This window comes from Hyaena hyaena, unplaced genomic scaffold (assembly GCF_003009895.1).
Source record: "Hyaena hyaena isolate Hyena2069 unplaced genomic scaffold, ASM300989v1 scaffold_405, whole genome shotgun sequence".
NCBI classification, from domain to species: Eukaryota; Metazoa; Chordata; class Mammalia; order Carnivora; family Hyaenidae; genus Hyaena; species Hyaena hyaena.
The window spans coordinates 786,358-812,973 of record NW_024081039.1 but is presented as its reverse complement, the minus strand read 5'-3'; the positions used below and the strand labels follow the sequence as shown (position 1 = coordinate 812,973).

General features: G+C 41.0%; 1 protein-coding gene across 5 annotated transcripts in view; it reads right to left on the bottom strand.

Moving 5' to 3' along the window:
- TULP4 (TUB like protein 4) overlaps positions 1-26,616 on the bottom strand; it is a 232,936-nt gene that overhangs the window by 144,496 nt on the left and 61,824 nt on the right. For 3 of the 5 annotated variants that reach the window (XR_005531715.1, XM_039252075.1, XM_039252076.1), the window contains exons 3-4: positions 26,490-26,556; positions 24,813-26,380 (exon numbers count right to left, since the gene is read on the bottom strand). Coding sequence is in view for 4 of the 5 variants with exons in the window: in XM_039252075.1 (XP_039108006.1) it covers positions 24,813-25,064 (252 nt within the window). In the remaining variant the exon portion in view is untranslated. Of the gene's footprint in view, positions 1-250; positions 462-24,812; positions 26,381-26,489; positions 26,557-26,616 lie in introns of those variants that run through there. The other 2 variants (XM_039252079.1, XM_039252078.1) reach the window with 2 other exon arrangements.

Sequence of the window (26,616 nt, the reverse complement as noted above, 5' to 3'; positions counted from 1 at the left end):
CACTACCTCCAAGACTTTTCCCAGGAAATGCCACCAGTTATCTTCATCCCTTAAGAACACATGTAACCATAAACTGTAAATGAAACAATACCATTTTAAGCTAATAGCAAGGCCTACTCTCACTGCTGCTGATTTGTAGGCGCAGGCTGCTGAGCTAACCTCTACTCAGGAACTGAAATTAAGTCTTGCTCAGCCTCTGCCTCAAGAGGTGGAGAAGCAAAATGCAAACCCCATCATGAGAACCACTCACCTTGGTCCACAGGCTGAGTGAGGAAGAACAGCAGGCCATGACTAAGAGAACCAGCTTAACCAAACATCCACTCTTCACCTTATTCTGGTTTTTCATCGAGGAGCCTAAGTGTGAGCATGTGTGGCTCAGTACCATGTAATTCAGGATCATCTGATGTACTCGGAAAGATTAGTGCCAAGTACTAAAGGACAGGTGCACACCCACCAAAGCTCTGTAAAAGCATATACAAACACAGAGAAAGACCATAAGATCTTTCATAGCATGCATGTAGTCAGCACTGAGGATTCATGACATTTCTTACAGTGATGTTAAGTGACGAACTGTTAAAAGCAGCTCAGCAAGGGAAGGGACCTCTAGGTTTACTGTATAAAATGTACATGTTCACATGAGAGTAAATCAAGAAAGAAATCCAGGTAGCAGAGTTTGCATTTGATAAGATAAACAATTTAGAAAACTCTTCTAGATTCTTAATCATAGAGGTAATGGAATCCAAATGTTATTTCAGGGGGAAAAATCTAATTGTGATAGGCAAGAAAGCTGGGGAGGGGACAACTGTGACTTGGTCAGGGAAGGCCCTTCTGAGGAAGCAATCTTAAGCAACCGGCATCTAAGTGAGAGAAGGCACCAACCGGGGAGACGGGCTGTGGAACTGGGGCCTTGAGCCGTGGACCGTAGAAGGAGGTGGGCATGCACACTGCACCTCAGGGGGAACAGGAAGAAGTCAGAGGAAAGGGCAGGTCAGGAGCTATTCAAGTCAGAGGGGTGAGGCGATCTCCTAATGTTCGCAAATGATATTCTAGCCATTCTGTGGGTTAACGGAAAGTCCAGAGGAGAAGCAGATGACCAGTTAGGTCAGTGCAGTAACCCAAACCAAAGACCATGGTGGCTCAGACCAGGGATAGCCACTGAATGGGAAGAAGTGATTAGACTAGGGATGTGTGCCTATACAGTATTTTATACTTCTATATTTATAATGTCATATATGTTTACGAGTCATATATTATTTTTTAAATAAGAAAGTTCTCATATATATGAAATATGCAGATCTCTACTTTTCAATTAATTACCACACAATAAAACTTAATGAACTAAAAATCTACACTTCAAATAATCCGTCTTTAATGATTCAGATAGCACTGTGGAATACTATAAAGCCTTAGGACCATATTAGTCATGTCAATTACCCCTGCAGTGCAGAACAATAAGGATTTCCAACTTGCCGAAAGCTTTATAACCATACTTCACTGTGATGGCTTATTTTAGGAAAAAAGTAAAACAAAAAGTTATTTACTAGGGGAAAAACCTACCTGACATTTCTATATTCTGGAGTTTCATAACAGAACTTTATCTTGCATATTTGCTACAGATGTGATTGTACTTTACATCCAAATTTTGGAGAAAAATGCACATACATTAAACTTTTTTAAAGTTTATTTATTTTGAGAGAGAGAGAGAGAGAATATCCCAGTAAGGCTCTATAATGTGAATGCAGAGCCCAACACGGGGCTCAATCTCATTAACCCTGTAAGATCATGACCTGAGCCAAAATCAAGAGTCAGATGTTTAACTGACTGAGCCACCCTGACGCCCCTGCCCATACATTAAACTCATGCCAAATAAGCTTGAGGCAAAAATCAAAGAATTATGGAATCATAATTATTCCAGTTATAAAGAGAGGGCAGAAATGTAGGCTTACTTATTTTTTAGGAGGGAAAAAAGGAAAGGAGTGAATGAAAGGGTTTTCCTCCAGTCAAAGCTGAAAGTCCAGACCAGTCTTAAATCATTAAATACTTTGCCTAAATGAATCTTCAGAACCCAAAACACTGGACCTTTTAGCACTAAAAGCTGACAAGCTAGAGTGATAAGGAAAGTTCATATACTTCATTTTATTAGATTTTCTCCATGTATTTCATTTTATTAGTATTTTCATTTTAAGTGAAACTATCCTGACAGGTTAAAACAAAACAAAATAAAAAGCAAGTGAGGAGTCTTAAGTCTTCCCATCATGGTCCCCTCCCAGCATTACTTGTGTTTTGTTTGGTTAGAAAGACAAAAAGAGTAAAAGTATACCAGCAATGATTCAACTAGCCAAAGTCTGGAGAAGCAAAATCACCATGCTATTCTGGACCCAGTTTCAAGCAGCACCAAGTGCCGCTCTCACTTAGACGAAGCACAGACAAAGCCCAAACTCGTTCACAAGCAGCTCGAAGTTAAGCACATCTAAGGAGCACAATTTGTACACAACTCCTACCTCTCCCGGAGTCAACCACGCGCCTTGGCCCACCTGAACACACCACCAGCTAGAAAACCCGGTTCCCTCGGCCTCTGGGAACTGGGGGGCCCCCGCTTCCCTGGCTAGCTGGAGCAGGTCCTGCGGGGGCCCTAGAGGGAGCAGGCCTGGCAGTAGCCCCACATGTCCATGGGCCTGCCCAGCAAACCACGATTCGGACAGTTTCATCAGATGGTAACTGTGAAGCAGTAACCTCAGATTTAAAGGTATGGGCCACAGAGCATACTGTGAATTTTTCATCTCACTGTTACAGACAGCCTAGGAGGTATTTCCTGGGCATCTTCTCAGGGTAAAACACTGTACTAGATACTTTCTGTAGGAAATAAATAAACATTATCCCATTTTATTCTCACAATAGCCTTATGTGATTTTACAATCCTTATTCATAGTTAAGACACCATCTTGAAGATTATACAACTACTAAGTGATAAAATTCAGAGTTGCTACAAGGTCCATCTAAGTCCAAATCATACATTCTTTGTACCATGATGCCTTTAATCTACTCTTTCAGAAGGTCAGTAATATGGGCAATGAACACACAGTCTTACACTTTCACTTGAAAGTATCGAACATAAAATCTAAAACCCATATTATATAATGAATTCTTTCATTATTCTCAGAACCCAACATACTTACTTAAGATACCAAGTTAGCTATGCAACTACTTCCCTGAATGAATCAGCCATATGGAGATATTTTCCTTCCACAAACAATCCAGGCTATATAAACAAAACACTACTTTTCAGGATTCAGGTCTAAAGTGTGGGCAAATGAACACCAAAGTTAAGATGTGACCCATGTTGATAAATTATAAACACTTATGTAAATTATTCTTTTTAAGTGTAGTAGTTTTCCTTAGGTAAACTTTCAGTATAGAGATAGCCTGAAAATTCTTTAATTCTTCAGTCTTACTTCATCTGGGCCATTTCTAGTAGATCAGCAGTCTCTCAAATAACATACACCAGATGATGTGCACATCCCTAAAACTCACAGAAGGCAATGAGTTCTATGTGCAGCAAGTGGTACAAACCACAAGCCACAAGCGGCTGCAGAATCAGAGTGCCAAAGGGGGTGGGGGTGTCTCTGGGACCAGAGGTCCAAATGCTGCGGGGCTTTGGCGAAAGGTAGGACTAAGTGGAGTCCTGAAAATGGAACCATTTTTAACCCGGGGACTAAGAGAGAAGGGAACTCACCATGGGAGGTTCCGAGGTGGGAATACAATGGCACAGTCACAGAAAGCACAGGCCAATGCAGCTGTGGTGAATGGGTTCAGGAATGAATCCAGGCTACTCTGTGTTAACCATCTCCTTCCTCTAAGAGGGATAATATCAGCAAAACCATTCCCACTCAATTTGTATGTGTGTGCGCGCACTTATGTGTGCCCTACCCTGTCACCACTACTCCCCCACCAACAAGATGCACATGGGCGTGCACACACACACACACACACACACACACACACACACACACAAAGGTAGAAGGTAGTGGGACAGGATACTCAGTGACTCAGGGGCACAGTTAAAAAAATAAATGGGGACCTAATCAGCAAACATGATTTGTACTCAACAATTACCAGTGGCCATAAACTGAATATCTACACTACCATTTGAGGTTTGCTGAATCTAGTGACTAATACAAAACAATTCTGATAAACGTTCCCAGAAAAAAGCATTTTCACTAGTCACTAAGTTACAAAGATTACAGGACACGCCACCGAATAAACTGACAGATCTCTGAATATGCCTAGTAGTGGCTACTGCAGAGGTCAAGCAGCTGTCCTCAGGGTCCAGGCCAGACTACACTCCTGCTTCTGTCTTCAGTGAGTGTCCTTCATCAGCCCAGGAGCAGATCAACCTCCACTAAGCTCACTTGGCCACTGGATGAATGTTCCCCGAGCTCTGTGATCCCTCCAAAAACAGTCCTTACAGGTGAGCATGGGGAGCGCTCAACGACCCAGAAGTGCTGATATCTCCATGGGAAGAGCAGCCCTCAGCGACTCCCAGGAGGGAAGATCACAGACAAAGTGAGGCAACTCTCCCAAAGTCAGGCGAAAACTCTGTCCGAGTCAGGGCCCATCTCAAAAGCCACTTTGGAAATGTTCTGCAATCACCCCTCCACCTCCAAAGTCTCCTCTTCCATTTCCGGTCCCTCCATGGTCCTGGCTCTGCATTGGGTAATGATTTGAGTCCCCAGGCAAACCTACCCTGTAGCCCACTGACCTCCCTCTCCCACAGAAAGTGCAACAGAGGCTGGCTGATTCAGTGTCACAATATTGAACCAGCTCCTGTTATATGGAATGTTTGACACCCCCAGAGGATCTGGAGCTAGGCATCACTGCCTTGGGGTAGTTACAGTTCAGCCAGCAATCTTGTAGCACTGACCTGGCCCAGAGACAGCTCAAAGGCACAGACTCAACAGGCTGCCCAAAAATGTCCAAATTAAGGTTAATTGCCATGGTCTTTCACCTAATTATGTTTCCTTTAAGCATGTAATCTTAAGTGTCCATTTTTTATTGTTATTTGTCACACTTCACAGTAAGCTTTGTACCGAAATGCTCCTGCTGGATGCTCCTACTGCAGCCTGTATTTCCTCTATCATAACACCACCGCCATCGCCACCACGGCCACCACCAAAGAGGCTGGAAGGTAGACAGTGGTTACTGTTGAATCCATTGAGTCCCTGCTTTTAGGGCAGAGTCTTGATATTCCCCTACTCTTCTCCATTCTCCTACTCTCACCATTCTCTGCTCTCAATCTACTTGCTAGAAAAGGGAAGACTCTGTCTACCCCTGACTCAGGCCTTGACAGTTGGGGCACTGTCTCCCTCTGCCCACAGTGTCTGATTCAGGTTTAGGCCTATGATCAGCTCCACATAGTAAGAGTCAAGCCCAGCACTTTTATTGGGGAAGAGCAGTCTCTCTTTTTCATTGGAATAAGAACTGGGAGACTATTAGTCTAAACCTGCCTATGAAGCCAACATTGACAGAAGTAGAGAGATGGAGAGATACCAGATCCCAAGGGGCTGAGCCATGACTCAAACCTCATGGCTGATATCCCTTGCAGGTTTTCAGTTCCATTAGCCAACATATTCCCTTTGCTAATTGCTTAAGCCAATAGTAATAGGTTTTCTGTACTTGCAAATTAATAACATCCATGTTCATCTTCTTTACTCCTATACCATAGCACTTATCAGGGTAGCCAGCACACAGAAGAGGCTTAATGTTTTTCAGATGGGTTGAATGAAAACTTAGACAAAATATTTTATATAGGTACTTTATTTTATTATTATTATTTTTTATTTATTTCTGAGAGAGAGACAGTATGAGCAGGGGAGGGTCAGAGAGAGAGTAAGACACAGAATTCAAAATAGGCTCCAGGCCCTGAGCTAGCTGTCAGCCCAGAGCCTGATGTAGGGCTTGAACCCACAAACCGCGAGATCATGACCTGAGCCAAAGTCGGATGCTCAACCAACTGAGCCACCCAGGTGCCCCGGCATTTTAATTTTTTTAAATGTCAACAGTAAAACAACTGCTACAATTCACTGTCACTAGAGAAAAATATGAAAAACTGACTTTCTAGGTATAAATTATTCTAGAAAAGAGGCTTTCCATTTATAGTAACGATTATAAATCTATACAACTTAAATAAATTTTATACTACATCAAAGTCTTGGCCTCTCCTTCTACATTAAGCTAAATCTATGACAATCATTGGCTGTTATGTACACGAACAACACGAACTGTTTTGTACTTTTGATCATTCAAGAGGGATATGGGCTACTGCAAGCAAACATCTGGCTCTGGGTCACAGGGATAAAATGCTCCTAATAAATATCATACCAGCTCAGAATGGATTCTCATTTAATAACTAAATTCTCCATTCTTTAAACATGAAGGATATTCCATTATACAAATGAAACAGCAGAATATAAACGGGGGAGGGGATGGCGACTGGGGGTTTCAATATGAATTCTTTACCATATTTTGAGTTGTTTTTCAAGTTGCTAGTATGAGTCTATAAGGATCAAGCTACATGTTCACCTAGTCCATTCTGCATCCAACAATGAATGCATTTTTATGACCTCTGGCCATAGTTATGGATGGGTATAATTTAGGGCCATGAAACAAAGTCATATTACTGGTCTGTATGGTAATAAACCTGAAACATAAGGCCTCCCTCAATGTCTAAGCTCCTAGAATTGATTTCCCCTTCTAGAACTAAGCCACACCAAGAAGAAATACACTACTTACCATTTACTTTAAAGGCCCGAAGGCCAAGTCCCAGCTCCCATTGAGTTTGCACCTAACTAGAGATGACAAACTGTCAAGTAGCAATCAACTTATCTGACCAGTGCTCTTAAGACCAAGAATTTTTAGAAGGTGAATATTTGGTTAAAAAAAAAAAAAAAAAAGGCAAAGACTCGAGTGCTTAGCAGTTTTCAGAATGTAACAATTAAATATATTAAAAGTAGGAAATAAAAGAAACAAGAAGAATTTAGAACCCTGGTGCTGGAAAAGTTCTCAGAGACCACCCGATTTTTAAAACAAAGAAAATAAAGGTCAGAAAGTAGCTGGCCTACGGTCACACATGCAGAGACTATTTGAGCTGGAACAGGACCCCAGGCTCCTTCCTGCCTGTTCCGGTCCATCATCACATGGGAAGTAACATGGGGAGTTTTAAAGAGATAATGAAGGCTCAGCCATCAATTCACTGACCCCTAACCCCCATCTTCATTTTTCACTGTGTGAAAATGATTCACCACAACATTATTTTCAATTACTCAGTAAGAAAAGTCTTACAGCCTCTGGATTGCTCCCTTACAGCCTCTGGATTACTGTAAACTCAAGAGCATAAGTAGCTACAGAGAAAGGATGTGGGGACTTCTTTCTTAGTCCTTCGCCTGTCCCCCATTCAGAGGTAATCAGCACCCGAGTCTCTTCTCAGTCAGTTTTACAGAGAACAAGCAAAGAAATGTCATGGCCTAAAATCTCCCTCCAGATACCTTGGCCCTGGGGTCAAACAGACAGAGCTCTAAGCTGGTGATGAGGCTGGGCAAAAGGCTCAATGGAGTCCGGGAGAAACCATAGTCAACAAAAGAAAAATTAACAGACAAAAATCTCAAAAAGGATAGACTGGTCTTAGGGATAACTCAAAATAGACTAATCAGTTTTTTTTTTTTTTTAATGAATTATATTCTCAACACTGTGACTAACTGAATGTCTAACTTCACCTGAATGGTAATCTCTCTGTTCTTTAGCATATCCATTTTCAGGAGTGTAAAGCCAAAGTGCCTGGCAGGTCTGAGTGCTTACTTACTATCTGTCCAGTTGTAAGAAAGCTGTGCATGAGAGATTGCAGAATAAGCACAAACTGTATGCTAGTTTTCTTACTAGAAGTAATCAGCTATGAGTCTTTTCCTGAATCTAAAGAAAATATGAGTAAAATGCCTATAAAGGAGATATAGAAAAAGGCTTTCTAATTATGACTCAAAATCCAGATGCAATAAAAGACTGATAAATTTAAGATAAAAATGTTTACAATTTTTGCATGGTTTTAAGAAGCAAAGTCAAAATATAAATAATAGAAAACATCTGCAATACATATCACAGATAAAAGACTGATGTCCCCAATACCCAACAAAGAACTTTTAAAATTTGAGTAAGGCAAGGTGATTAAAAATCCTACAGAAAAATAGACAAAAGATGTGACTAGACAACTCCTAAGATACATAAACGGCCCTTAAACATTTGAAAACATGTTCAACTTCACTTATAATAAAAGATATTCAAATTAAAACTATTCTGAGGTGTCACTTCTTATCTAGCAGATTGGCAAAAGTTTAAAAGCTTGATAATACACTCCATTGGTGAAACTGCAGAAGAAAAGGTATTTTCATACATTGGTGGTAGGAATGCAAAATAGTTCTACCATTATGGAAGGGAGTTTGGCAATATATAACAAAACTACATATGTTTTCACATTTCAACTCGGCAATCCTACATCTAAGAACTTACCCTGAAGATACTTCTCCAATAATATGAAAATACATATGTACAAGTTATTCACTGTAGTATTACTTGTAATTACAAACTACAGGAAACTCCCTAAATATTCAAACCTGGAGACTGAATGGGCCCGGGGAACATACATACTGTGGGCACTGCGGGCTGTGAACGATCTGCATGTGCTGACATGAAGTCACTCCCAGAAGTTAAGTGGAAAAGCAAAGTAAAAAAAAAAAACAACAAAGATACACACACCCCTAAAACTAATACAATGTTATATGTCAATTATAGCTCAATAAAACAGGCAAAAATGCATACATATTATGCTCTTTTGTCAAAGAAGAGGGAATAAGAAAACATTATAAATACACAGAGAGCGATGGGGCCCAGTCAGTCAAGCATCTGACTCTTGACTTCGGCTCAGTCATGGGTTCAAGCCCCACACTGGGGTCTGCACTGACAGCAGGGAGCCTGCTTGGGATTCTCTTTCCTTCTCTCTCTGCCCTGACCTGCTCGCTCGCTCTTTCTCAAAATAAATAAATAAACAATTAAACACACACACACACACACAGGGGCGGGGGAGACAGAGACACACACTTATTTTTACAGAAGGCAAACAAAAACCAGAAAAGTCTTTTTTTTCCCCAAGTAGGCTTCATGCCCCCAGCAGAGCTTGAACTCATGACCCTGAGATCAAGACTTGAGCTGAAATCAAGAGCCGGATGCTTAACTGACTGAGTTACCCGGGTGCCCCACAAAGTATTTATAAGGTGGGTGGGTGGAAGAAGTGGAAGAGAACGGAAGGAGTGTAGTGAGCTCTGAGTTCACCTCTATGTGATTTCTACTTGTCAATGCATGTTAATGTTCTACATATTTAAAACAAAATAAAATCAACAAGAACGGAAATCTGAGAAAAAACCCAAAAATGAAAACAAAACAAACAAACACAACTACATTTCAGATTAATTACTTAACTAAACTGAAGAAAATGTAGAGGGGAATTAATCCAAGCACTTTAAGAACTTCCGTAGTTGCCTATTTGGCTCTGGTCTGGGAGTAGGTAGAATTCAGGGAAGCCCTTCAAGCAGATTCTGAGCTCTTCTCTCTTAGCTTGGCAGTCGTAACAAAATACCATGGACTGAATGGCTTAGACAACCAAAATTTTATCTCTCACAGTTCCTGAGACTGAAAGTTCAAGTTCAAAGTGTCGGCAAAATAGGTTTCATAATGATGCATCTTCTGTTGGCTTATACGCAGCCAACATCTCACTGTGTGCTCACCTGACCTCTTTTTTCTACACTAAGGTGAGAGCAAGCTCTCTGGTGTCTCTTCTTACAATGGGACCAATCCCATCATGAGAGCCTCACTTGCACGGCTTCATCTAACTATACGACCTCCCTAAGGCTCCATCTCCAAATACTATTACATTGGGAGTTAGGGCCTCAATATACAAATTTTGGCGAGACACATTCAGTCCATAATATCTCTTCAAATAAGTTTATTTGTTGTATTAGTATGGGTGAAGAAATTCTGACACTATTTCAGATATATTATGAGACTGCACAAACTATGGAAGAAAAAAATACAAATATTAAATGGAAGAAGCCAAGAGGGTGGCTGGATTGGAAATGCTGGTGTAAACTCATGATTTCTAAATATACATATATGCATATACATGTGCATGTGTATATACATGGATTTGTATGTATGTGTGTATTGGTTTATCACCTATCAGCTCCAAACGCACCCTTCAATGTCTGCTCTGTAGTAACAATGGCATTCCATTAATCATTTCTCCTTAACGTGAACATGAATTGAAGCTTTCGCAGTAGAGGGCACTGGAAGGACACAGTAGGAGGAAAAGAATTCACAAAGATCTTAGGGTTGGGGGATACTGGGTGGTCGTGACAGAATCCAGTAGAAACTGCCACAGCCACTGACCTCTTGGTCTTTGGCTAGTGACATTTCTGCGGCCCTCTCAACTCAGAAACCAGAGCCTCTATCACCTGTTCTCCCAGCTGTTCATGGCCTGGAAGGTCACACACTGAGTGGTCATTCCTTCTGTAAGCCCCTTCCTCCAAGCCTCCATGTGACCCATTCACTTGGAGAGCCGTATGCCTCCAACCCCCCCTGCATAACACATCACTAGCTGGCGACCACCTGCTCCTCTGACTGCCTTCCAAAGGGTTGTTTATCACTTGCCTTCATACCAATTCCAGCCTGGCTAAGCCAACACTTCTTTGCTATCTGCTGGGATGAACCACACTTTTTCCAAAGAGATCTGAACATCCTTCAAAGCTTGTCCTTCCCTGGGTCGTCAGTCTCAGTCCTAGGGTCCCATATAGTTTCTTTGTATCTTATAGTTACTCTTTTATGAGTTAATAATTTTTATGTTAAACCCTCCTTGTTTCCACTGTGTGGTCAGACCTGGCTCCTGACTGGACCAGACCACTACAGAATGTATATCTGAAGGTATATATCCCCTGAAAGGGCCCAGGGGCAACAACACCCCAGTAGGAATGAGTATATCTAGAGGCTAGATCTTGGTTTCTAATACTACACCCCCCCACACATACACTCCCAGAAAAGCAAAATTCATCCTCAGAGAAATGACTGTTTCCAGAGTTGGAACAAGGTACATACATTGAAGATGGAACATCCTGTTATGTCCCAAAGTAAAGAGGCGCCCCCAATGGTTGGAGTGTATCAAAAGACTGGTTAAAGCAAGAATCATTGGATTCTATGTAGGAAATTCTAATAAGGAATAGGATATGTGCATGGTTTTATTTATTTTTGTTTATTTATTTTTGAGAGCAACAGAGAGTGGTAGAAAGGCAGAGAGAGAAAGAGAATCCCAAGCAGCCTCCACACTGTCAGCTCACAGCCCAACATGGGGCTTGAATTCACGAACCATAAGATCATGGCCTGAGTCAAAATCGAGAGTCAGATGCTTAACCAATTGAGCCACCCAGGTGCCCCGATATGTGCATGGTTTTAAAGTATCCTCCCACTGACTGTTTGTAAATGCAAGGGGAAAAACAAAGTAACTACACAATAGTAAAATCAGATGAAAATTAACATCAGCAATGAGGGGTAGGTGGACACTGTGTGCCTCCACATGTGATACTCTAAGAAAGACACAACATCCAGCATCACTTATGGAAGATTCAGCTGGGGATGACTAACCTGAATTTAATAATAACAAAATTAGACAAACTCCAAATGCAGAACATCCTATGAAAGAGGGAGAGGAGTGTTCTTCCACAGTGTCAAATGTCATAAAACAAAAACTAAAAACCTGAAGAACTTTTCCAGATTAAAGGGACTTAAAGATACATGAAAACTAAATGTAATATGTGATCCTAAACTGGATCTTGTACTAGAGGAAAAAATTTAACAAAAATGGAATATGGACAGTACTTTAAAGTACTGAATTAATGCTAAATTTTCTGAAGTTGGTAACTGTATTAATGTGGCTATGTGACAGAAAGTCCTTATTCTTAGTAAATATACACTTAAATATTTCAGGATAAAAGATATATATTCTCAAATAGTTTGGGAGCAACACACACACACATAGCACAGGAGGCAGGGAAAGAGTACAAATGAGAAATGAGTTCAGGTTAACAACAGGTGAGTATGAGTAGACTGAGTGAACTTCCTTGCAACTTTGGTGTAAGTCTAAAATTATTTCCAAATAGAAAGGTTTTAAAATACCTTTTCTCCAAGATTAGAAGACATACATAAAAAACTTCTCTGGAATAAGCATGCACTCTACTACAATACTCAAAAAGAAACAATGTTTCAAAAGTGTTTCTATGTGCAAAACTACATAGTCTAAGTGGTAGCCACTAGCCATTTGTGGCAACTGAGCACTTGAGATGTGGCTAATTTGAAATGAGATGTACCAGATATCAAAGATTCGCTATAAAAAAAAGAATATGTTATCTCACTAACAGTTTTTATACTGATTATATGTTGAAATAATCTTTACATATTATGAGTTATATAAAACATTACCAAAATTAATATTATCTGTTCTTTTTTAATTTTTTAATGTAGCTACTTAAAAATTTTAAATTACATATGTGGCTCATATCATATTTCTATTTCACACTGATCTAAAATATACTAATGCTTTTAAAAAAAGAGATACTGATCTCTTAAACAACTATTTCATTAGTAGATGAAAATGTTAATTTACGTTACAGATCCTGACTACCCTAAAATAATTTCAATCTTGGAAATAAGGTAGATAATTAGGCTTTTTTATGGCACAAGTAAGGGGAAAGAAGAATCCTTAAGGCCTAGAAGACAGGAAAAAGCTCTTTGGTCACGTTGTTTAGGTAATTCCCTAATTAGTCGCAAATGCCATCTGCAGTAAATTTCCTGAAGAGGGAAAAATAAAATCTAAAATCATGAAAATATCAAGTAAATGGAGAGACGAGCTGTTTTTTTACATTTTTGTTTTCAAACTCTGAGTTAAATGAATAAAATCAACTTCCCAAGTCCTAAACATTAACTTATAGCATCTTACAGACAAAGCCAATAAGCATTTATTCCTGCTACCAAGAAATTTCCAAAATAGATCTTACTGACAACAATGTTATTTCCAAGGTTATTAATTCTCCTATTTTAAAGCTCTGATTAACAAACATGTCCTTAAATTCTAAAATCTAAGAAAGAAAGAAAGAAACAAAGAAAGAAACAAAGAACGAACGAACGAACAAACAGAGCTCAGACAGAATTGGTTTTCATCTTGAGCACTGTTATGGGGTCACATGCAGTAAGAAGGTTGGAGGTGAGCTTGAACAGGAGGGTCACTCCAGGACAAAGAAAGGCCCCTGGGATGGAGACAATTTCCTCTGTATTTAGTAGACCAAATCTAAGTAGGCCAAGTGGAAAAAACAACAATCGCCAGTAAAGATTCCATAAAACAGCAACCATGAGGAAGAGAAACCAAAGGTAGGTTGCCAGAAGGTACAACAAAAACACCCAGCAGTGTAATCTTGGGCAAAATGCACAGGCGTGTTTGTTTTGGAAGTTTGGAGTCAAGCATGTGGGTGGACCCAATTAGAAATAGCAAACTGCCACACAGCACAGATCCCCACGTTCTCTCTCTCCCTTCCCGCACCCTCCCCAGCCCATCCCAGACCATATCCCAGAGAGACGACTTTAGTCAGCTTTAGACACAAATCTATTAGAATGATACCTACTGCCCAGTGCATTATGGGTCCATTTCTGCACTGTGCCCGTGCCAATGGCCACCAATGGCCCCACCACACCTGAAGCCACGAGTCAGGTTCTGTGGACTTGGATGCAAGGTAGGCAGGATGAGTGAGCTCTGCTTAGAAGGAAGTCAAGAATGCCTCACAGATAAGGAGGCAACACAGATGAGGTGTCCAGCGTCCCAGAATCCCAAACTACAATAAAACTTCTGGCATGAGCCTAGCCTCCCTCCCACCAAGGACACCTCCCCACCTTGTTCCTAACCCCTCACCTGCCTCCCACCTCACATTCCATTCCTGTGGTTTGCAATCATGAGGACACTTCTCAACAGTGAGGCCATGGCTCCACTGTTTTAGCCTTGGAAGAAAATGCAGAAGGGTAAGATACCCAAGGAGGGCAAGGAGCCTAAAAATAAACAGGAACAAAGACTTCACGAACTCTTTCATGTACACTATGGGTTCCAACTTGAGTCACCACAGCCCCCTTAGGAGGCAGGTGTTACTGTTCCCTTGCAGATTATATAGCCACAGCACAGACTCAGTCTGGTTTAAGAATCCACAAGCTTACCTACTAATAAATCATAAGCAGATTCTATAGTTGAAGAAATATTTATCTGCCCAGAACTCCAGCAATAATCTCATTTACTCTCATTTTGACATGATGTAGCTTGAAGCTGCTTCCTAATGAGGCTATCACCAAAAAAAATGATTGCCTTGTATCCACATCCCTCTCTCACTCTCTAGCAAAAATACACCCAAAAGACCATGTTTTCCATGTATCTAAGTTACTTGCAGCCATGATTATTTATTTCTGTTAGGAGAAAAAAAAATTTAAATTACTAAAGTAAAAAAATAAACAATGCCATTATTTTGACAAATCTATTTTCTTAATAAAATATAATTCTATTATATTCTAGTTTTTGTTTAGGGAAAATAAATCTTTATTTAATGCTTCTAAGAACCTTTAAAAAATATTTTAACAAGAAATTTCTGATTTAAGATGTCAAACTAAAGATGATCCTAATCCTTCTCTTAGAAATCACTTCAAGGGCACCTAGGTGGCTCAGTGCATTAAGCATCCAACTTCGGCTCAGGTCATGATCTCACAGTTCGTGGGTTCGAGCCTTGCGTCGGGCTCTGTGCTGACAGCCACCTCAGAGCTGGAGCCTGCTTCAGATTCTGTGTCTCCCTCTCTCTCTGACCCTCCCCTGCTCATGCTGTCTTGCTGTCTCTCTCTCTCTGAAATAAATTTTTTAAAAAAACCATTAAAAATCTTTTAAAAAATCACTTCACAACAAGGACCATGAAAAACAAAAACAAAGGCCGGCTTCAGTGGTGCCAAACCATATGTATGAAGACAGAAAATGGATAAGGAGTGGCAAGTGCATACACAGAACAGAGTGAGGCCAAACTGAGTGCCGCAGAGAGGTACCAGGAGCAGGAAGCCTGGAAAGGTTCAGGAACGCGCCCAGGTGCTGGGAGAAAAGCCACACACGAGGCAGGTGGGTGCAGGTCCCCACACTGGCGGGGGACGCTCCTTCCCTCGGAACACTCCTGAGGAAAGCAGGCACGGCCGTGCCCTCACAGCATCAGACGCTGATGGCTCATTCTCCTGGCAGAGTGAGCCTCAGAGAGCAGCCGTGGGGACCCGGCATAGTGAAGATGGTGATACAGACTGAACCGTGGGTCATCTTCTGAGAGGTTAAGAGCAAGAATGGAATCTGAGGTGTTCCTGGTTCAGTCTCAGCTCTGTCAATTAGGAGAGATGTGCTACTGGGCAAGCTGTTTAACATCTCTGTACCTCAGTTTCCTCAGCTATAAAATGCGATGGTACTAGGTTCAAAATCATGGAGTTGATGTCAAGATTAAATGAGTTAAAGCTCTTGGAACAGTGTCTAGAATACAGCAAGCACTAAATGAATATTAGCTCCTTCTCTTCCTCCCATCACTCTCTTCCCCAGCACATGCGCATGCATGCGCGCGTGCACACGCGCGCGCGCGCGCACACACACACACACACACACACACACCCCCTTAGCTCTTGGAATGCTGGCAGCAGGAGTAAATTCACAGGCATGTCATTAGAAGGGCCTTATCTAGAGAAACTGAACAACCCCAAAGAAATATGCTTGGTTGGCACAAAAACAGACACTCAGATCAATGGAACAGAATAGGGAATCCAGAAATGGACCCACAAATGTAAGGCCAACTAATCTTTGACAAAGCAGGAAGAATATCCAGTGGAATAAAGAGAATCTCTTCAGCAAGTGGTGCTGGGAAAACTGGACAGTGACACAGAGAAAAATGAATCTGGACCACTTTCTTATACCATACACAAAAATAAACTCAAAATGGATGAAAGACCTAAATGTAAGACAGGAAGCCATCAAAATCCTCGAGGAGAAAGCAGGCAAAAACCTCTTTGACCTTGGCTGCAGCAACTTCCTACTCAACACATCTCTGGAGGCAAAAGAAACAAAAGCAAAAATGAACTATTGGAACCTCATCAAAATAAAAAGCATCTTCACAGCGAAGGAAACAATCAGCAAAACTAAAAGGCAACCAACAGAATGGGAGAAGATATTTGTAAACGACATATCAGATAAAGGGTTAGTATCCAAAATCTATAGAGAAGTTACCAAACTGAACACCTAAAAACCTAATAATCCAGCAAAGAAATAGGCAAAAGACATGAATAGACACTTCTCCAAAGAAGACATTCAGATAGCCAAGTGACACATGAAAAAATGCTCAACATCACTCATCATCCAGGAAATACAGATCAAAACCACATTGAGATACCACCTCACACCCATCAGAATGGCTAAAATGAACTCAGGCAACAACAGATGTTGGCAAGGATGCAGAGAAAGAGGAGCTCTTTTGCACTGCTGGTGGGAATGCAAACTGGTGCAGCCACTCTGGAAAGCAGTATGGAGGCCTCAAAAAATTAAAAATAGAACTACCCTATGACCCAGCAATTGCACTACTAGGTATTTACTCAAGGGATACAGGTATTCTATTTCGAAGGGGCACATGCACCCCAATGTTTATAGCAGTGCTATCAACAATAGCCAAAGTATGGAAAGAGCTCAAATGTCCATCGACGGATGAATGGATAAAGAAGATGTGGTGTATATATATACAACGGAGCATTACTCAGCAATCAAAAAGAATGAAATCTTGCCATTTGCAACCACGTGGATGGAACTAGAGGGTATTATGCTAAGCGAAATTAGTCAGAGAAAGACAAATATCATATGACGTCACTCATATGAAGACTTTAAGATACAAAACATATGAGCATAAGGGAAGGGAAGCAAAAATGGGATAAAAACAGGGAGGGGACAAAACATGAGACACTCAGGTATGGAGAACAAACAGGGTCACTGGAGGGGCTGTGGGAGGGGGGATGGGCTAAATGGGTGAGGGGCATTAAGGAATCTACTCCTGAAATCACCATTGCACTATATGCTAACTTAGATGTAAATTAAAAAATTAATTAAAAAAATAAAAATAAAAAATGAAAGAAATATGCTTGGATGGTGACATTTGACGGTCAGCAACAAAACAGTCAGTTATCCCCCCAGATTATTCCACAGCAAGCCCACCTGCTGAAACACCCGCCATAATACACCGACACAGAGATGCCAAACAGCTTCACAGTACATTACTGTTAAACATCATGATGAAATTTCAGCATATCTACAATAAAAGCAGATGCCAAACACTTGCAGATATTTTAAACAGATCATACACAGAAGAGTCAGAATAATAATAGCTAATTCACAAAGCCCTCATGAGGTACCAGGCACTGTTCTAAATCCTTTACATATAGTTACTCATTTATTCCTTACAACAAACCTACATGAGTAAAGTACTATATGTAAACCATTTCACAAATGAAAAGGTTAACAGTACAGAAAAATTAAATAATATATTTAAACAGGATTCAGAGTCTAGCTTCAGGGCCTTAACTACTATGCTTCTCAATAATAACTCTCCAAGTTTGAAGACTATGGAAAAATGCCTTTGAAATTCAGAAGCAACTAAAAATCTATACCTAGACAAACTATCAATCAAGAGTGAAGGCAGAATTAAGACATTTTTAGATACACAAGTCTTGAAATTTATAACTTTCTTTCTTAGGAAGATATCTTTCTTAGGAAGATATCTTAGGAAGATATTGGAGACTGCACTCGAACAAAGAACAAGTTAAACCAAGAAAGACAAAGATACAAGATCAAAGAAATGAGATCCAGCAGAAGTAAGGGGCAAAGGGGATTCTCAAGGTGACGATAAAAGGGGAGTGCAGGAAGTCTGCTCGGCAAAGGGGGACACCGAGCTCCTAGATGGAGGTCTCCAGGAAAGAAACGAAAACAAAAAGAGCCAGTAAATCATCTTACTGGCTTGAATGTGTAGAAGCGTACTGAAGATGCTGTACGATTCACAACCGGTAAAGAAACTAAACTAAGTAAGACTACTTTTATCACAAAGGGGGAAAAATTCTGAACAGTTAAGGATATAGAATCACAGTACCCAATTTGACTCGCCTGGGCACAATACTGACACAGTTTAAATAATGCAAACACGGGATAATGAGTTAGCCAATTATGACAGTGAAACACTGGGATGGTTAGGTTGCAAGGCAAAGTTGGGCTGAGTGATGGTGGAAGAGAGCGAAATCTCTATCTGCCAAGATAGGAAAGAAGCCAACAGACAAAAGCCCAAAGCGGATTAATCAAAAAGGTAACAATACAGCTTTCAGTGAATAGCTAGGACAGGAGGTGGGGGGAGTAGACGGAAGTTATAACACTGCTATTTTTCATTATTAGCATTTACCCACGTGTAAGTATTACTGTGATAAAGAACTCACACTACTGAGCTCTGGAATAAAAATGGCTAAGCCAGTTAGGTGAAACAAAATTCTACCCTTAACATACAGAAATAGTCCTATTTCTGCCTCTTTTCTAGAACAGTTCCCTGTTCAAAGTAACAACTCATAAGATAAATTTACAAGAGCTGTTTTTCAAATACACCTTCCATCTATAAACTGGTTACTCTCGTATCTCAAGAGTCTAACTGGGGAGGCATCTGGGTGGTTCAGTCAGGTTAGCACTGAATTCTTGATTCCAGCTCAGGTCATGATCCCAGGGTCATGGGATCCACACTCAGTGTAGAGCCTGCTTTAGTCTCTCTCTCTCTCTCTCTCTCTCTCTCTCTTTCGCTTTCCTTCTGCCCCTCTCCCCTGCTTACGCTCTCTCTTTAGAAAAAAAAAAGGAAAGAAAACCTAACTAAGCCATTCACACACTACCACAGTATCACAGTGACATGTTCAGATGCTACTTCTTGAAGACTATTATTTCCATAATAAATTAAATTAAAATTATAAGTATGTATATAGGGGCACCAGGTTGGCTCAGTCAGTTGAGCATCTGGCTATTATTTCAGCTTCCATCATGATCTCACAGTCCTGAGATTGAGCCTGTGTCAGGCTCTGAGCTGACAGTGCAGAGCCTGTGTCAGGCTCTGAGCTGACAGTGCAGAGCCTGCTTGGGATTCTCTCTCTCTGCCCCTCTCCCACTCATGCTCCCTCTCTCTCAAAATAAACTAAAAACAATAATTACAAATAAACATAATATATGTTATGTATAATAAAAATTAAATTAACTAAACAAATCCCAGAATAAATTAGGTCAATGCTGTCAACTCAGTTTTCCACATTGGTGGAAAAATGCATGGAACATAATCATCTTTATATCCACATTTGATTTTTTTTCAACACTTCTTTTTGAATACAACAGTCTTCTAAAAGTCTTAGAATGCAACCAAAGCCATCTTTCATCCCCTGAACACTCATCACTATTGCTTCCTCATCATGACTACTCAGGGCCCAGCCTTTGCCTTGCACTATGCCTAAATATGTCACCAAATTCTTCACCATCCAGAACACATGCCAGTGACTCATAAGCCTTTCTCTGATCACTGTGGCTCACCTTTTGTGAAGCAGTGTCTTACAGAAGGAAAAAGAGCCAGGCATGAACTCTATCCCTAGTCTGCCATCTTCATCTAGCTCTATCCCTGGGACAACTTTCAGAACATCTCTGAACCTCAGATTCTCTAGCTGTAGAGAAGGATAAGACAGATAGCTGTTTCAAGAGTTCAATAAAATAACAGACATAAAACACACAGAAAATTGTAGCCGCATAACACATGGCAACTGTCACCAGCAGTTACTGTCACCAACATTATCTCCATATAAACCATTATCAGTCCTCTGTCATCTTTATCACATGGGCAGGAACTGCTCCGTGGTCACTGTGGGGTCAAAGCTCAGTGGTGCACACCACCAAAGCCCTGGACTGCTGAGGGTGGGTTCTCATGTGTGTCCAGAACCCAAAGGGGCTCTGAGATGCAGCTCATGCCCCAACCCCATCCCCCGCAGAGGCATAACTGGCCACCCTGACCCCCCAAGCATCATCCTCTGCTGCTCTGTGATGCTCTGCACCCCAGCACATCCACCACCTACGTTTTCAAGTCTAGTCTAAAAAAGAAGATACATTCCTCACCACAAAAATTAAGTTAACTATAACGGCATTTGGGAAATCCAAAAATATATTTTTTAAGTGCCACATTTACTTCATTTATATATTGCTCCATACCACCAGTCTCACTGTGAAGATCCTCTTATCCCATTTTCCCCTCTGAAAAATCTTAACTACTAACACTGGCAGACAAAAATGGATCAATCACCACTGGTGCACCTGGGTGGCTCAGTCAGTTAAGTGTCCAACTCATGGTTTCGGCTCAGGTTATGATCTCACAGTTTTCTGAGTTTGAACCTCACATCGGGCTCTGCGTGGACAGTGTGGAGCCTACTTGGGATTCTCTCTCTCTCCCTGTCCGCCCCTCCCCTACTCGCACTATCTCTGTCTCTCTCAAAATAAATAAATACTTTTTAAAAAAAAAATGGATCAACCACTAAACTCTAGTAAGCACATTTTACTGTTTTCAATTCCTTTCTAGCATATAAAATTAGTTAAGTTCCTGTTGTTTGTTTCATTTTTATCAGGGTACAAGTTTAGCTGAAAAAGTAGTAGGCAGACTGAGGGACTGTGGTTTTGCAATTCATATCTTTAATGATATAACTTTCAAATCTCCTGTGCACACCACCAAAGTCCCAAGATTCCAAAGGCAGCCCTGAGCTGCTTCTGCCCCAAGTACACCTGAAGACATTCCTGAAAAGGGCCTTATACCACCGACTACGGGCAAAGAACAGCAGCACACGGTCCATGCTCTCTGAGTTCAATGTGCCTACATGGTGAACACTTAAAAGTCCTGCCTGGGAAGGAAGACTGACATAGTCATCTAGCATACTAAAATACACTTACACAAATATACAGAGATGGCTGCTTTACCAGAAGAGTCACATAAAGTAAAATCACTAACAAATTATCTTTAACTCAGGTCATGAACACAAGTATGTAACCTTTCAAACTTGAGTACAACTGCATGGTGTACAGCTACACCTGAGCACTGTGTTAAGTCAGATTAAGGCAGCACCTTGCTTAAACCTTCTGCCACTGGATTAATCAGAGGACAAAATGCCCCAATGAATAAAATCCCCATTACCAACCAGAACATATATATAAACAATAAACATTTCACAGTATAGTGGGGAAAGAGCAAAGAATGTCAACTGCCTGTCTAACTATGGAGGATTTGTTCCAGGGACAATAAAATATACATATAGGTCCTTGTCCCTGTTGTCCAGCCAGACTCCAAAAGCATCTTCCCGGGGAGGCACCTGACTTGATAAGGTAAATACAGACATGCTTAGGTTGGAGCCAAGGGAAACAAAGCACCTTCGTGTCGCAAAGACAGAAACAGCTTTTTTGAGGCCAGAATGTGGCTTAATCTTCCTGCATCACTCAGAAAACAACTGTCTAAATTCTATTTCTCAAAGCCCTGTTCAAAGGTCATCTTCACAAGAAAATCTGTGGTAAACCTCAGCCTTAATTCTTTGAACAACCCAAATCTTTCTTTCCACACTTAACTGAAAGACACATGAAGAAAGAGACATCCAGGTACACACCTCACCTTCACTGCTCGACCGTGGACTCCATCAGGCATAATCCACGACTTCTCATGCCCTGTGGTGGCAAGAACACACAGCACCCAACACATGACAGGGATACAATAAGTATCTACTGACTCAAATCATCGGTGTTTTCAAATCTTAACTGTGAAACAAAAATTTTAAAAATGTTGTCTCTCAAGAATGAAATCTGGCCATGTGTAGCAACGTGGATGGACCCTGAGGGTGTTATGCTGAGTGAAATAAGGCAGAGAAGGACAGATATCATATGTTTGCACGTATAGGAGGATTAGGAGGAACTTACCATAGGACCATGGGGGAGAAGAAGGGGGGAAATGGTGGGGGAAAGGGAGAGAGGGAAACCATGAGAGACTCTTGAATGCTGAGAACAACTCATGGGTGTGGGGGCGGGGGGAGGGAGGAGATGGGCATGGAGGAGGGCACTTGTGGGGATGAACACTGGGTGTTATATGGAAACCAACTTGACAATAAACTATTTGTAAATTAAAAAATTTTTAAAAAATGCTGTCTCTGGCCTCATGGCTAGTAACAGAATTTAAGGGCATTAAGCAACATTATAAGGACTGGAAAGAACATAGTTAAGTAAACAGAGTATATGAGATACTCAATATCACCATTCACATACACGGCATTCGCCATTTCAAAAATATACTCTCATAGATTTTTATAACCATGAAAGAAATTATTATTTCAATTTAACTACATATAAACCAATGACTTGAGTGACTTGGAGAGGACCACACCAACTAGTTAGGTGACAGAGCTAGAACTTCTTGAAATAGACATATGGAAACAAAGGAAAAGAAATGGGAGAAGACGCAGTGTCCCGGGCAATACAACAGTCCTCTCTCCTATCCATCACTATGATATCATAGTGAGTGATCACAAACCTATCAAGTCACCTTTTATGAAGAATTTATAAAGAAGAAAAAAAGGATTTGCAGTGACTTTTCACTGGCTTTAATGCAAAATTAGCCATTTTCTCACTAGAATTAGTGTATAGATCCTTAAATATTATGCTCAGTATTGTATAAATGTTTTTAAATCCAAAATGGCTTTCAAATCTGTATGTTTAAAAAAGTTGATCATCCGGGCACCTGGGTGGCTCAGCTGGTTAAGCATCCGACTTCAGCTCAGGTCACGATCTCCAGTTGTTGAGTTTGAGCTCCACATCAGGCTCTCTGCTGTCAGCACAGAACCCGCTTGGGATCCTCTGTCTACCTCTCTCTTTTCCCCTCACCCACACATGCTTGCTCACTCTTTCTCTCTTTCAAAAATAAAGTAACATTAAAAAAAATAAAGTTGATCATCACTATGCACAGTAATGCAAAAATAGGATTGGGCTTGGCAGATGTATAAAAGTATATGTATGCATACATATGTGTGTATGTGTGCCTGTGTGTATGTGCAGTAAGAAGTATTCATAAAATATTCCTTGAATAAAACCACTTTTTTATATGAAAAATTCAAATTCAAAAGAAGCTTTTTATACAACTGAAACTTCCATACATTAATGGGTAGGAGCATAAAATGGCACTATCACTTTGGAAAACTGGTGATTTCTACTGAAGGTGTATGTGCACCACATCTTGAAAATGACACTGTGCATGCACAGATCCATAAAAAGACATGAATGTTCAGAGAGGTTTAGCCATAACAGCCAAAAACTGGAAGCAAATCAAATGCTCATCAATATAGAAATGGAAAAACTGTTGCTTCTTCCTTGAATGGAAGACCAACATTAATCAAAAAGAACAAGCTAACAGCACACACAACAGGGCCGAATCTCACAAATATCACAGAGAGAAAAGCCAGACACAAAGGGTATAGGTGAATTTACATGAAGTTCACATTTACACAAAGTTCAAGCACAGCCCAACATATCTAGGTCACCTCTCAGCAGGGTGCACAGCCTGCGAAGGGGCAGCAGGTACCTGGGAGGGTGCTGGAAATGCTCTACATCTTGATCTGCTGGGAGGTTATATGGGTGACTGCACAGGTCAATGATCATTGAGATGTAAGCTTATGATTAATATACTTTACTGTATGATATACTTCAAAAATATTCTCCCTCTTTTACAATTATTCAATAGCCATATATGGACACCTGATGATGGATTCCACCTAAGAAAACAAACAAATAAGCTGCTGAACAGTGAAGCATGAATACTGTTAACATCCTATGTAAATACATCTCTTCTTTTCAATACAGTACCTAACTCTTAAACATTGCTCAATAAACACTGGTTGAAAGAATTACACAGGTAGTGACACTGTTTATGTTTTAGAAGTCCAGAGAAATCTGTATGTATGTATGTATACACAACATAATATCCTCAATATACCCAATAGATGTGAAAAACTATGGTTCTTGTCCAATTAATTACTTCCATCACCTGTGTCCATTAATTCCTTTGCTCTTGCACCTTCAAGTACAAGCAATACATTCTAGGTGTTAAACCATCACCCAGAGCAAGGCAGATGTTCACTGTGTAAGGTGAACACGACTACTTTCATTGTCTACACTGCCCATCTGACACAGGCCAGTGACTCTTTGCTAGGCATACAGGGTTACCGAAAGGGCTGAGAGCATGACACACAGGTCAGAATCATCTCATCTAACCTCTCAGCCTGGGCAGAAAGCTGCCCTGGTATCCCTGCTGGTGGGAGACCATTGCTGGGAAAGGCGAGTGAGGGGCATCCAAGAGAATGGACATGCTCGGAGAGGCACGCAGGCCACCAGGCACTGTGTCCACCTTAACACATTCCCAAGGGGGACACAGACACCAGAATCCACAGTTTCAAAAGTCTCACTTGGCAGCAAGTTGAGAAAATGAAGCAAAGCAAGTTCTGAATCCACAGGGAGGGGGTTCAAAAAGACCACAAGTGACAGACAAAAGTGCAACAAAGCCCCAGCTCACCTCGCTGTTGTGGCCCCGCAGGTTGAAGTTTATTCTCTGGGGAGTGTTTCTGTCCCGGCGGCAATGGCTCGAGGTGAAGGTCACCCCGACAACGCCGCGGCCGTTGCCTGTGGCCAGCCAGCCCTCCTCGTAGTAGCGCCGCCGGCACACTGGCTTCTCCTTCTCACTCTTGGGAACGCGCCCTTTCCATGACAGGCAAAGGATGTTGGAGTCGCTGCAAAGGACAGGCCCATGCTCCACAGCTGCATACATACTTTTTTCCAGGAAACTCTTTTACTTAAATAGTAATGCTGAATGCCAGAACACTTAAACCAATTCTTTTCATTGATTGATTGACTGGATTTTTTTTTTTTTTTTTTTTTTTTTTTGTGGTTGGCTTGCGTTGTTTCCCCAACCTGTTTTAATGAAGACTGACCTGGACCTAATCAGAAGGCCAGTATTTTATAAAGATCCACCAAATGCATAGTGAAAAAATTCCTCTAGAAAAGATGATGGCAGTCTGCTAAGAAAAGGTAATGCTTAAAAACAACATGCGTCCATTTTTATTTTCAAGTCCTTAGAGGAAGAAGAGCATCATTAACATGTGCCGATCAAGAAACTGAGTTTTCTTCTCTTTACTCAACTTGGTTATTCTCATTCAGCCTGAGATTCCAGTTTAGTGTAGTATGATTCCAGAGACAAAGGGTTGCAAATACATAGATTTCAAGTAACTTAAGGCTTTAAAGAATCCCTCGAGCTGGAATTTTCTCTTTAGAAGTTTAGATGCAGAGACAAACATATGGGATCATCTTCCTTCTGAAGCCACCCTCTGCCGTATTTTCTCAACTAGACAAATTTCTGCTGCTGAAGCTGAAAAAGATTGCATAAAGGGGAAAAAAGGCACACAAACCGTGCAAAAACAGACCAGAGTTTGTGCAGACAGCAGTCCAAGTTCAGGAAGAAAAAGACTTTCACCACTGTTCAGAACCAGAAACTTCCCACCTCATGGCCCAGCCTGACTTCCCAGCAGGCAGGTGGCTGTGTCCCGGTGGGGAGATGGGCTCCATCTGACTTCCCCCCGACAGACCAGTGCACTCCCTGGTGCCATGGAGGAGGAGAGAGAAAAACCCTTCACTCGCAGGGCCAGAAGGTTCTAAAGCTCTTTAAGTGGCACAAGTGTTTGCCTTGAGTGAATCCTAAATCCTCTTGCTGACAAAACCGAGCCTCACTACAGGATTTTGCCTCTTTCGTCTTGCCTCCTTCCTCCCTCCCTAGTTGCTTCTCCTCTTTCTGCTCCTAAAGATCACATATTTTTCCATCTTGAAGGAAAAGACTAATTCTCAGAAGTAAGTCCATCAAGTCCTATATGCAAGTCTTCTTGGACTCAACAGGGAAGAGACTCCCTTAAAATGAAAATATAGGCAAGAGTCAGGTTCTTCCACACTGTTCCCTAAAGAGTCAGCATGTTTTGCTGATGGGCGCTGTCCTGCTCACATTCAGAGACTGCTTCCAAATGCCAGCTTTGCTTGGATGTTCCTTGATATTTATTTTGTAAATACTGGCTTCAATGGCTACTTTGAAATGTTATCCTATAGACACAGAAAAGGAAAAGGGAAGTAATAAATTAAAATTTTGAGAATATAGTTAACTAAAAAAGGCAAAGAAACCAGTCCATTGTTCAAACTTGTCCCATCATACCTGACCTTGCCTTCCTGAAGTCACAACCACACAGCCAGAGTTACTTCTCTGTCCAGAGTTTTGAAGTCTGTCCAAATCACCAAAACCACTGGAAAATAAAGTGTAAAACTCACTGTATAACCCCCCC